Source organism: Pleurodeles waltl, chromosome 4_2 (assembly GCF_031143425.1).
Source record: "Pleurodeles waltl isolate 20211129_DDA chromosome 4_2, aPleWal1.hap1.20221129, whole genome shotgun sequence".
NCBI lineage: Eukaryota > Metazoa > Chordata > Amphibia > Caudata > Salamandridae > Pleurodeles > Pleurodeles waltl.
Window position 1 is genome coordinate 410,799,003 of NC_090443.1, and position 13,994 is coordinate 410,812,996.

The window sequence follows — 13,994 nt, forward strand, 5'->3', positions numbered from 1 at the left end:
GAACAAAACTAATTCGAAAGACAAAACAACTATTTATCGCCTTTCAAAAACCTCATACAGGAAATCCAATTTCAAAACAAGGCATTGCTAGATGGATAGTTAAGTGCATTCAAACATGCTATCTTAAAGCTAAAAGAGAACTGCCTATTACACCAAAGGCACACTCAACCAGAAAGAAAGGTGCTACCATGGCCTTTCTAGGAAATATTCCAATGAACGAAATATGTAAGGCAGCAACATGGTCTACGCCTCATACATTTACCAATCACTACTGTGTAGATGTGTTAACTGCACAACAAGCAACAGTAGGTCAAGCTGTACTAAGAACATTATTTCAAACTACTTCAACTCCTACAGGCTGAACCACCGCTTTTGGGGAGATAACTGCTTATTAGTCTATGCACAGCATGTGTATCTGCAGCTACACATGCCATCGAACGGAAAATGGCACTTACCCAGTGTACATCTGTTCGTGGCATTAGTCGCTGCAGATTCACATGCGCCCACCCGCCTCCCCGGGAGCCTGTAGCCGTTCAGAAGTAGATCTTAAACATTTGTACATTTGTAAATATATTACTTTAAACTTCATTATGTACATACGCATTCACTCCATTGCATGGGCACTATTACTAGCATACACAACTCCTACCTCACCCTCTGCGGGGAAAACAATCTAAGATGGAGTCGACGCCCATGCGCAATGGAGTCGAAATGGGAGGAGTCCCTCGGTCTCGTGACTCGAAAAGACTTCTTCGAAGAAAAACAACTTGTAACACTCCGAGCCCAACACCAGATGGCGGGATCTGCACAGCATGTGAATCTGCAGCGACTAATGCCACAAACAGATGTACACTGGGTAAGTGACATTTTCCATATACACACACACACACACGTGGATTACAATTTGACATGTTACAAATCAAACATTAGAACACACACATACATAATCTACTAATTTTCTACTGTGAATGCACCTTCCGTAATAAGATTTAGATGCTCCACTTTACGTTACTAACGTTAGGGCACACAGAATATGTATTGTTGATTACATGGTTAAGCCACTTCCATAACACATGATGGTGCAACCGTAATTATGGGTTACCACCTATGAAATGATGCGGGTGGAAGCAACGAGGATAATGTGGGGCAAAAGCAACACAGAAGGTGGGAGGAGAAGTATACAACATGGCGAGACAGCAGTGTGGAGCGTGGGGGAAGAAGAGAAGCACACAGGTGAGACGGAGCAATGTGGCGCATGGGTGAGAAACACATGAAGGTGGCAGTAAAGCTTAACCGGTGGTAAGCAGTGGGTGGACTCTTAAGCTCCCTGTAAGCTAACAGTAGGTTTTTTCACAGTCAGCTAGTGCTATCGGGTAGGCGAGACCTAAAAATAATGCGCAATAAAAACAATTAACACCTACTACTCCAACTAGTAGATTGCAGGATTTATGCAAAACATGTGAATCTATAATACAGTTTTCCTGTAAAAGCGTTGTTACAGTTAAACAAGTATACCTTGTTCTTGTGCAAAGCCCCAAGCAAGAAAAGACTGTATTCACATGGATGACATCCCATACTTCTTTTTGTTGAGCTGCCCCATAGTTCTCATGCCCATTATTCGAGAAGTTGAGAATATTACAAAGCCACCTATTTTTTTCTCAGAATCCTTAGCTGAAATGTGCAAGAGTACGACCTTTTTCTCCATTCACTTTAACTGACCCATCACTGCAGTTTTGACAATGAAACAGACGTGTCAACAGGATTGTAGTTCATCAGAACCCAGCTGCTCTTCTTCCACCCTGGCTTGGCTGGCTGAAATAAGGTTGGTGGGATTGCTGAGTGAGACGTATTCATTACTAATTACGGTCTCCTGGGGAATCTTGAGCGCGTTACATTCTGGTGTCAAGTGCTGCATTTTGGCCAAATTAATAGTAAATACCTTTCACCAATGGCCTCTATTTTCAGGTGTTTAGCTCAATTTTAAGGAGAAGGATTACTGTGTGCCTACTTGACTGCTTCTTATATTTTACAGTTGTATGATTGGCGTTTTTTTTGGGGGGGGGGGAGTTAACTTTAATGAAGTTTCTGACTCGGGTTATATTTGAGGAAGATTAAGTATTTTAAATGGGTGCTAAATAGACAATGTGCTCTATTTTTTGCCCTGACCAAGGATAACTTTTCCCTTTGTTGCCTGAACGAATACATATAAGAGGAATTGTAGATATAAGCCACTGGTGCCATCAAGTGATATCGCAAAGTCAGAAAACGTTACCATGGTGCCCGAATGGCATCGGACAACTTTTGTTTAGCCTGTCTTACCTTGCTTTAAGATTAAGCCACGGCCAGGTGATATTTGTCCTCATTTGATCCACGCAATTGCTTGCTCTGATTACAGCCCCCCAGTAACAGAGGCTAACATTTGCAATAACTAATCGATACTCCGCATCCATTATGCAGGCAGGTGAATAGATTTTTAAACCCATAGCAAGCTAGTAGGCTAATGAGACCCTGCAAGTGTGCAAATGAAGATTCTCCAGATCACACCTGCTCGGCATGGTTCAGACGGTCTTTCAAACAAGCAAGCAGCAATCAAACAGAATGCTTGGCGGTCAGAGATAGCCAGCCGTTTAAAATAGTCCAGATAGCAGAAAGCTGCTAGCAGATTTACAAAATTGTCAGAAGAAAAGTAAATGCTCAAAATAACTCCTCCAGTAAAAACAGATGTAATTATCAATGGCAAGATCACTAAGGCAGTGAGGTGTTTAAATAATAGACTGTCGCTAATCTGAAGTAGTGGTATAAAATGTTTCCCTTTAGTCTGAAGCTAGTACTGCATGGGGTTTCTTTGCTGCTCCCCTGTGTAAGCAGTTACACAACCACGGACTTTGGGCCAGTGCATACTGTTTGTTTAAAGAGGAGCAGCTATCTGTAGGAATGTCCCATTTTACAACCGTGCCTCCACTCAGCAGTCACAGCATGATCTTTGCATCTGATGAAGAACCTGGAAGTGGGCAGTACTGTACGTCCATTTCCTGTATAGGTCATCCATCACTTCAGAACCTTAAAATACGGTATTTCTAAGAATGGTTCTCGTAAAAGGTCAGGAAGGCCGCTCTAACCCGGGATTCTAACGAAATGTGCACAGCATTGAAAATTAATTGTGCAGGTATTTTACGTTTGGGTGATCTTTAAGAGCAGTGTAGGATAATCTTACCCCTTAGCAAGATTGGGTATATCCTGTGATGTGCAATTTAATCAAGGATGAAACAGCCATGTATGTGTTCAAGGTAAAATGTTCGCTATTTCGACAGCCTGGACTTTTGAGTGGTTTGAGACTAGTTGTGCCGTTTCTTTTCACTGTAAACCCATCAAAACAGTGTATGGATGTTTTTTTTACTGTGGTAGTATATATTTCAGTTTTACCTTGAGTGAAATGCTTTAGGTCCTTAAAGTTAAGCAAAATGCAAATTTACTCCACTGTTTAGTCCTGATGTTTTTAAGTGTCTGAATATCATTGTCAGGCTTCAGTGTATAACTTGCAGTATTTATGGAAAAGGTGATTATATTCTTTTTGCAGGTGTGTTAGCTCTATTCTTGTGTGTCGCACGTATTTATTAGATTTATTACAAAATATACATGTTTGTCAGAGGAAGTTCAAAAAAGAAAAACTTCCAAAACCCATCTAGCCTTATGACCACCTAAGTCTTATTCGCAAAGAAGTCGGCATTTGCTGTGTGAACAGACCACAATGGAGCATGTCAGTCACTTGTATTGAATAAAATCTAAGAAATCTATCTACAAGACTCCCATTACTCATCGCTCCTCACTTTTGCATTCCTCTGCTTATTTTAGGGTTAAAGCAATATTTTCTAATTCTGCTTTAAGTAAACAAGTTCAGTATAATGCACCACTAGGACGAAAATTGGTGTACTTAACAAGATCACACTTTCTGCGTGGAGGTATTTTCAAGGGTAAAGAGGATGAAATACGAAATGTAATTATGAAATTTTCCTATTAAAACGAACATGCCCATATTCATGAATTTAACATGGGGTCGCAGGTGTTAACCTGAGGCTTACTTCAAGTTAAAGACGTAACTCCTTCCCTCGTGCACACCCCACAGGCACGTGAAAAAAATAGTGCAGTGTTTATACGATGTAGAGAATCATCTCTTTTCATATATTTTTCCTAAATACCATTTGGCTAAATCTGTTTTCTTTTCCTCCTTTTATTCCCAACAGCGATGTGCCGAATGGATCTGCCTTGGCACAGGAGAACATCGGCCTTCTGTCGAGCAAGACTGCTTCACTGAGCCTCTCTGAAGACACCGAGGCTGGTGGTGACAACGGCGACTCCTTAAGAACAGGAGCTACTTCCAGTTCCAGTCTGTAGAAAGAATTTGAAAAGGGGTGAAGAAGCGCACGTGCTTAAAACCCTTTCCCACGCCGCACCCCAGAATCCCCGTTTTGGAAGGGTGGAGGGGTGAAATGGTAGATTTGGGGTGGGTATGTAAGACGTACAAGCCGCATATTGGGAGTAAGAGTAAACAATATTCCCCTGTAGGGGATTGTGTCCATCCTCTCCACATAGGTAAAACATCCCAGTGGCTTACGGAGGATAAAAAATAAAATAAAAACGTAATGTGCATAAGAACAAACACCACTAAGAGCAGACACCCCCTGCGCATAGCTACTTCACATTAACACGTTTTTTTAATTAAAAAAACTATTTAAAAAAACTAGTAAAAAAAAAAACAAAGGATACGATAAAAAAATAAGCAGTATCTGCGAGCAATTCAAAATTAAATTAGTTTTTGTTCTGTGAATGAACTTTATTTTAATAACTTTGGACGCCTTGAATCTAGGGCTATAAAAAAACAAAAGAGAAAAACCGGAAGATATTATATATATATACACTGTTTGATTAATTGTCTGATCTTAATGAGGTAGATTTTTTTCTCTCTCTTTTTATTTTTTTGATGTTATTACATATCCAGTGGTATATAATCCATCCATTCTCTGTAGTCCCCTCTCTTCCTCTCTGGTCTTCCCTTCCTCTCTTAGCCTTGCTGAAAAGCCGACAGGCTGAAGGGGGCTTTCAAGAGAATTTTGGAATAACTGCACAGCGTCTCGCTGTTCGGGAATTTTACTGTACCCCTTCTCTTTTTCTCTTTCTCGCTGCAACTCGCCTAGAGCATCTTCCCCCTTCCCACGCCATCTTTGTAAGAGTGGCATTCAGGACACCTGCCAAGCTTCACGTACCAAATGTGAACTGGTCTCGGTCTATCCCCTACTGGTAGGAGGACGCACAAAGCTTAAGCATAAGAGCCTTGGAGGCCCTGTGGACCTCCATTCAGAGGACACCTATTTAACGTTCAATGTTCTATACAATAAGGATACAGTTTCGTTTTAGAAAAGATAAACCTGTCCTGTCCCTGTTGTGTTTCTATGCAGTAGACCGTTGTGGCAGGCCCTTGATTGGGGAAAAGACCAGATTGATTCCCCTTCAGTTTATTGAAGGTGGAGTACCTGAGGCTGGCATTTCCTTCCAGTGGTGGCGCGCCCCTTAATGTTGGCGCAGTTTTAATACAGTTGATGTTACATATGCACTTATTGTGGAGCTCTTCATCCTCCTCTCCCCTCCTTCTCCCTCCCGCCCCCGTTGTTGGTTTAAGATGCAGCTTCCGTAATCTGTTTAGTTATCTGCGATTTCATTACACATCTTGAGGTGGATGTGGGGAGAAATGTAAAAGTTCATCTTTGTGCGACAAGGCCATCTTTTACTCTCCTATTGAGTATCGTCGGGCAGATGGGAAGGCAGCAGAAGTTCCGTGTGCGCTCAATAGCTCATTTAGCTTCCATCTGTAGTGTATACACTGAAGCAGATAACATTTGTGTGGCAGGATGGCTGACGAGATGGAATTAAATTCTCTGAGACGTCACATCCTGAGATCTGTAACAAAAGTTAACGTAGAGAGAGGTGGATGTAGGTTGAGCGCCTGAGGTTCTACTTAGTCATCATTTGAGAGAGCGGGTGGGTTCAGAGCATGGCAGACTTTCCCCCAAAAATACCACAGTTTGGCTTGTCATTTTTAACTAGACCAATTCACAAGGGGTCCTCTGAACAAACACCTATATGCTCCTCCTGGATTAACGTGTACTTTCTGGGATTTTTTCCTTGCGTATCTGACTACACTGACAGTGGAATGGGTTTGTGTTGCTCTGGTTGTGTAAAGCGAGATTCAGTCGTGTTTGCTTCTTTTTCACCCTCCTAATCTTGCTAAAGTAATGTGCATCTTTGCACAACCTTTTACGCCCACAACATTTATTGTAGAAAAACTGGGGGCAGGAGAAACCGCACCAAACACTTTGGATGTTGCGTTTTCATTTTTAGCGGTTTGCCAATCCGCGCTTATACTGTTTCACATTGAATTTAATTATGGCCTACAGACCTCACTGGTCAAGCATTTAAAAATATACCTATATTGGCTTGGGATTCGAGCTTATATTTCTGTTTTATTATTTAAATAGAAAAAATGTGTGTGTGTTTATACGTATATATATTATTTTATATATATATACACCTCTATGTATTCCGTGTGTTTTTAAAGAAGCAAAAAATCCGGCAGCAGGTTGGAGTTGTTGTCTGGCTTGGAAGAGACTGAAGTTTTTTCTTTTTATTCTTTTTGTCCAGGGGCTGGTGTTTGCAGAGGCTTTGCTCTCTTCCCTTTTTTTCAAGTTCTGTTTCCCTTTTCCCACCAAGAGGTCAGCACAGTTTTAATGCTGCTGATACTTTAGGCTGAGGTGTTAATTTCCTCGACCTTAGTGCTGGTGGGACTGTTTGCGCCCCACCCACCCCCATTTGACCCTACTGCCTTCTCTTTTCCTCTGCTAAATCGAGTGCGGAAGGTCTGTACGCCAGACCTTTAAATTTTTGTTGTCTTAATTTGTGTACTACATTCTCCTTCGAAGGTCCGTGCTGGTTATCTGTGTTTCACCCCTCTGCTTTCTCCCTTCAGCTTTAAATATGAGACTGGAGAACTGCCTTCTATGTATGTCCCCGATGCATGCAGGAGCTTAATTGTCCACTCCTTGCCTGCTGCTTATGGTCACACTTTCGGTGACACCCCAATCCATTCCCCAATCTTATTCGCAAAGGAGTACTGCTTCCTGTTTACAAGTTATGAAACCATTGATTGCAGCCGAGGTGAGGGCCTTTTGATTTCTTTGTGATACGAAAAAAAACATGTCTCTCTAACCTTCATACACTGAAAATACGACTTAGTATATACATTTGAATAGATAGTGTTAGTTTGATCAGAAGAATTCGGAGTACTCAGTCACCATTTTGGAAGTGGAAGATGATCTTATGCTTAACCACTCATTTGGAGGAAATGTTCCCACTTGTAAATGAATCGTCTGTGGATCATCACATCACAGGAGAGTGCCACTTCTGTCCAGACAGCATAGACACCATGATGCATCTGGATTGCCATCACTGATGGCAATGTTGTGCTTGCTCGTAAAATAGAAGATGTGCTGAGCAAACGGAGTGGGAGGGGAGTGTTGCGTTCTTACCTCTTGTCTTCAAGACACAACTTTAAAGGTTACTGCTAAGACGTAAAGGTATTTTTAGCACACATTCAGTATGGTGTCTTCTTTTACCTGTTTAGCGATTCAGTTGATCTGCAGAAGTTAACAGCTTTGTATGGAAAGAGCTTGCTTAAGAATTTTTTCAAGTTCATGGAGGCACTTTTAGAGCACCGGTCATTGTTCTACATCTTAGCGTCATCTTCCTTCAGCTTTTCGATTGGTTGTGTTCCAAGTTCTTTCACAGATGTTTTTTGAGCAGTTGTATCACTGTTACGATCTCTTGCCCATAGACTTGGCAGGCCTTGTTCCTGATAGTTAAGCAAAAGGGAGGAAGAAAAGCAGTTTCTAGTATGCTGAATGAATATGACCTATTGCAAGCTTGGAAGGTGCAGCTGCTCTTCTAGTTCAACTACAAGGTCCTGAAATATTCTGCTGTGATCCATTAGTACTCTCCATCTTAGTTGTAGCATGTATGTAATCCTTGCATATTTCTGAAGTGTGCTTCCACCCATTTTTCATCCTAAAACTTAACTGCCTATGTGATGGAGATGATTGGCAAGCTATATCCTTTGTCAGCTGGATGAACCAGAAGTGAGTGAGCAAGTCTGATATCTTTATTGCAGGGACAATTTTAGGCCTCTTAGATGTAGATCATGTGTATGATTTGATGTCTGGTTCCTCATCTCCATTCAGCACCACGAGGAGTCCTATATATTTGCAGGAGCATTGTTTTAAACACCTAAAAGGAAGAGTCTTTATAGCAAAAGTCCAGTGTGTCGTTCTTCATGGACACCTATCTCAGAGCTGATAAGAGCAAGTTCCTTGGGCTTAAACTGAAACAGGACTACTAGATTTGAAGCAGAGAACCAACAGTAACATGCCTGCTGGAAATTATCAGATTTTACTTCCTGAGTTATAGCTAGTGGTCATTACTTGGGCTCTGTTAGTTCATTTTCCCAACTCTGAAAAGTAATTTGATCATCTCCCACCTTCCAGAAGCACAAGGAAACGATTGATTCAGACTTGACTAGATTGCCTGCTTGCCCATTAAGGATCGAAATTCCCAATACCAGCCTTGCTCACTCTTTCTTGGCTTTTACAGACCACTGTGCTTCCTGGCCTGCAATAATATTAGAATTTTCACGACATAGCCATACGGATTTGAGCCTGTAGTTTCGTGCCCCTTCCAGTGTTTATGTGCAAATAGCTTTTTAAGTTTGATGCAAGTGTTTCAATTCAAGCAAACCTACAATTAAACTCTTTCCATTAAGGAGCATCTTGAACTTATTCCAAAAGAGTCTGCAGTGGTAGCGCGCCAGTCACCTGGAAGTATATTCATAACATATTGTGATTGCTAATACTCCCAAAACAGTGACGGGTACACAGAGATGCTGATAATTATATACACACAGTCGTCCACACAAAATAAAGGCTTCACTACCTCAGAGCATCTGCCACACATGGAACCATAAAAAAACTTTCTAATTGTACAGAGCAGCTACATCGGCATGAATTCCCAATCTCTGCAGTGGGTGGTCTTTAGATTCTGATGCATGTCTCTAGACATCTGGAGAGAAATCTACAGAAAAAGCCGTGTGCTAGACCTAGTGTCAAATTAACCTTCCCTTCTTGCCGTTGCAGAGCAGACACTCAGAGCATGTGTTTCTCAGACACCCAGTCACAGAACTTGCCTATCTTACTTTCCTATGCCTGAATCCCAAAACAGGAATCCAGACCCCCATCAGCGTGTGTTGTCAAAGTATACATGCTTGCAGTTCACATACCAAAGCCATGCGAGCATGTATATCTGAAGTAAATCTCATACTGGAGAACTACTTTACAAGTGGCTTTTCCAGCTCTTTATCTATCACAGGACAATAATTCACTCAGGGAGCCAGCAGATATTCTTTTTGAAATAAACACTGGGAAAAGCAATCATGTTATTCTTGACGAGCAGAGATGCATTCAGGATACTTGAGTGTTGGTCTGTTGGAGCAGGAGTAGGCCTCCACCTGCTGGTCTCGCCTAAAGATGCAAAGGCAACCAGCCTTATTATGAATGCGGAGAAAACCTGTACATACACATACATAACATACACACCATAAACGTTATCAGTTTCACTATCACGGAGCAGAGCCACACAAAGAACGAGTGGCTGTTATTCTCCTAGGGCAGACAGACAAAAGAACTTCAACGTTGGCCGTAAAGCAAAGATGGACATGCAGCTAGAGCGTCTGTCTCACGAGAGATAGATTGCCTTGTTGCAGAATAGACACATGGGAAAATAGATCCTGTCTCTCACAAAAATGCAGGAAACATATAATGAAGTGACCGCTGGACACTGTGTACAAAACCACAGAGTCTCACAACACACACAGGAAAACTAGAATATCTCACTCCCCAATGTTTAACATGAGTAGAGATTATTTCAGGTTGGTAACAGTTATTTCTTCATCTTGATTTAAAGATAAGTCATTTACCCAATTTTACCTCTGTCCTTGTATTCCTCAAAGGTGTGCCAATGTTATGGTACGCTTTAGTGCTTGCTCTTTTTCTTAGGAAATCAGCAAGTGCCAGCCACACACAGTCTATCATTACCTGCCAATTGAAAGCATTACGAGTGCAAGATAGATCTAAATTCTGAGGTCACTCCTGAGCAAGTCACTGACGTTTGGTGACTTTCACGTTTTATTTTATTTTGTTTGCTTGCTCTTCCTTGTCCACCAGAGTAAGCCAATCTCTTCTGTCTGTCAGTGATTCCCTTGACATCCAGTTTTTCTCTGCAAATGTTCCCATCAGCACTAGGAGCTGGCGACCATTCACAGCATGGCTAATTTTAAATATTTAAAAATGGAACATGTGAGTGAATTTGCTAAGCCAATGACTTCTGTGAAGTTGCATTTTCTAGTGGTATTACTTTCTGATGCACAGACACGGTGCCATGGTACTGGTGAGTTAGTGTGGTTGGCAGTTCGTAGTTCAGAAGCAGTAGGCATCTGCTGCGTTCATTCTCATGAGGGCAAAGACTTGTCCTTGTGCTTTCTTATTGCATTTTTCTTCCTCTCATCGTTCTGTATTCTCCTGTAGTTCTCCTCGTGTCTGCAACCTCACTGCACGTGCAGAAGATATAATTTGACAAGTAGGGAACTTTCTCCTGCCCGACTCTTGTGCTTTTGTTTTTCATAAGAACCAAAACACTTTGTACCTTGCCACTACGAAGTATGTTACATTGTGGGTTTCATTTATCGAAATTCTTGTGCTCCACTGGCAGCCCTGTCTTTTTGTCCAGTGGCCATTTTCTGTTGACTTCATGGGTGGCCCTTTACATAGTTTTTAGAGACTTTAATGTTGTTCTGCCAGCTTCAGAACGTTGGCATAACACAGTTAATTTCTTGGCACTATACCACTTCTACCTAATACATCAGGCCACTTCTAATGCCCAACTATAACTCTGTAGAGGTAGAACTAAGCAATAGGACCGTGTTCAAAAGAACTATGCGCCACCATTAAAACACTTAGATCCTACTAAAATAGTAGCCTCCAACTTAAAAGGCCACCAGAATGGAGAGAGACCATGGAACATTGACACTGGTTCTGCATTGCACCACTGGATTTCTTCTCTTAATGAAAAAAGACCCTTCAGTGTTGTTTGTATTAAGATAGTCTTCTCTCTTAATCCTTTCTTTATATGTTTTAGCCTTCAGCCACGTCCCCACAGAGGAAGAGGAATTGTGACTATTCCCCTCTTGTTGAGATAGTGGACTACACCTGTCTTTTTGCTCCCTTTTACCTATGCCAGGGGCACCACTAGTGGAAAGTGTTGCATCGCATAATTATTCCTCAGTGGTTACCTTAAAAAAAGACAGCACTTACTGGATATTTTCTATAATTAGCCAAAATACCCTGCCATTCTTCTTTCCCTTTTGTCTAATGAGCTAATTTACTGATGGTGCTCTTTGAATGCACTTTGTGCATGCTATCAGTACACCTCATTTTTCATTTTCTTATCTTGCGTGCTGTCCTCCCTCCAGACAGAATTTGCAAGTCTTTCTCACCTGAGAATGATCATGTCCAGAGCTGTTTCACAACTGAAATCTGATGCATACTTCTTACCTTACTACTGCGATATTTGCAGCATTGAGATGCATTTGCATAGGCTGCTGCGTCGCCATCCATATAGCGGAAGGGTGCCATTAACAGGGCTCTCCAGCCCTGTCAGTTTGCACGGTCCATCCCTAACATCTTGCACGGTCACTGGGCCTGTTAATACTTTAGTCAAATAGAAGACATTTTGGGGCTCTAGGCACTACTGTCCCATGCTATAATCTACAGAATACTCATACTGAACCTTGTCTTCGATGATAAGCTGCCAGGCATCATAAGTGGGGATCTGTTGGGATCCTATCTGATGACTATCCTGCCTGGTTATTCAGGAATGGCCTGGGAATAAAATTTGCAGGCAGCTGCAGTGAAAACCGTTAAGGGAAAGTCATTGAAAGTCTGTATTTCTACTGTGCTCACTGTTGCAGAGCCCTAACCGCCTATGAACCTTTCCCCTGCCTTACTTGTCTATTTCAAAAGCCACAATGCAAATTCCAGTTGTGTGATATTTTGCAACCAATTGGTTTTCTCCTGTTTTTGTGTCTAAACTAGCTTTATTCAATTTTTTCCGGTCTTGAGGCTCATACTTGTCTCACAGAGACATATTTTTGCAGCCATTGTCACCTTTTTGGGTGGAGTTAAATGAATATATAATTTTTTTAAGTAACGTTTTAACATTTTTGGTGCATATATGCTTGGGATAGAGAGCTCATGTAATTTACCAATCGTATTGATTGTTTATGTGATTGTGCCCTGCAAAGGTATATTTAACGAGAAAAAAAACAAATAAACCAAGAGTTAGTGTAGGTTAGAGTTTAAATAAAGTAAAAAAATAAATAAAGGAGGTGGCTGCGAGATCGAATTTCAGAAACGCTAGGCGTTGATCTGACAATGAAGGAGCCGAGCACCTGGCTGTTCCATGCAGCATACCTTTCAGCAAAGCTTATTTTCAGGGGAGAGTTTCTTCAGTTCTTAATATGTGCGTGACTGGCCCGGAAGTGTTAAGTTCACATGCATAAGAGGTATAGGATTGTTCTATCTGAATCCCCTTCCTTCTCATAAGGTTCTTTCACTCTGCTTGATTTACAAATCAATGTTTTCGCCTCAATTTACAACACCTGATTAATGGGTATTTTAGATCCAGTATCTTTTATTCACAGTCTAAAAAATAAATGTAGGCACGGTGCAGAACACGACTTGAAATGTGGAATTTGCTGACCAGTTTACTGGCACTGTACTTGACTGGCCAATGCATTGGGGAAATAAATGTTGAAAAAGAAACCCTGCTTAAGTCTACTTTGTGCAATCGGACAAAGCACGGTTTCCTGCTGAACACCTGACCCTTGGTCTCTAAGAGTGTTCTTTTCATTATCACTGTCTGGCACTATTTTTGCAAATCCATGTGAGGTGTCTGACTGTTCATTTTCAAATACAGCTTCCCCTGCAGAGAAATTTGAAAGCGCTGCTGTGTTCAGTGAGGTTAAAATGTTTCTAGCAATTTAGAATGTGACATTTGATGATTATAAATTCATCCTTTTGAGTTGCTTTTTTGCGGCTCAGTGTTCCTTTTATTTGTCTCAGGAAAGCCATGTATATTTATTACTGTAGAGGGCGTGAGAAATTTCTGGAAGGAATTCATTTTTGAGCAGAATAATTCGAATGTTTTGAGGCTCATCTTTTCAGCATTAGCAAACATAAAGGGCTGGTTACTTGGGAACTGATTACGATCTTGGCACATGGGATACTCCATCACAAACGTGACAGATAACCCATCCATCATATTGCAAGTTCCATAATATCCAGTAGAACTTGTAAAATGACAGGCGGGATTTCCGTCACGTTTGTGACTGAGTATCCCATCTGCCAAGGTCGTAATTAGGCCCTCAGTCTCTTACTGGACCTTGGGGCAGATTGCTTTTGACACTGCATTATAGAAGAGGCCCGTAATGTTTTTCTCACAATGATGGATTTGCTGAATATATATGAAGCCTGACTTCTCTTAACCAAAACATCATATTGTTAAATAATCTTCAATGCAGCTGTTTGTCAAGTCTTTAGCCATAATGGGACAAAGTAAGCTAATGTCAGGTAGGCACCAGTGGAAAGACATTGGGTCTGATTAGGACCTTGGCAGTCGGGATACTCCATCAGAAATGTGACGGACATCCCGCCCGCTGTTTTACAAGTTCCATAGTATACAATGTAACTTCTAATACGGCGGACGGGATATCCAGATGATACCATCCCTCAAGGTTGTAATCATGCCCATTGACAATTCCCTTTAATCTGTTTTGAGAGAGT

General features: G+C 41.3%; 1 protein-coding gene across 6 annotated transcripts in view; it reads left to right on the forward strand.

Annotated features, from left to right (window-relative positions):
• RC3H1 (ring finger and CCCH-type domains 1) overlaps positions 1-4,731 on the forward strand; it is a 655,450-nt gene extending 650,719 nt beyond the window's left edge. For all 6 annotated transcript variants that reach the window (XM_069231606.1, XM_069231604.1, XM_069231602.1 and 3 more), the window contains one exon: positions 4,242-4,731. In XM_069231606.1, coding sequence (XP_069087707.1) covers positions 4,242-4,392 — 151 coding nt within the window. In that variant the 3' untranslated portion in view covers positions 4,393-4,731. The remainder of the gene's footprint in view (positions 1-4,241) is intronic.
• The last annotated feature ends 9,263 nt before the right edge of the window (positions 4,732-13,994 follow it).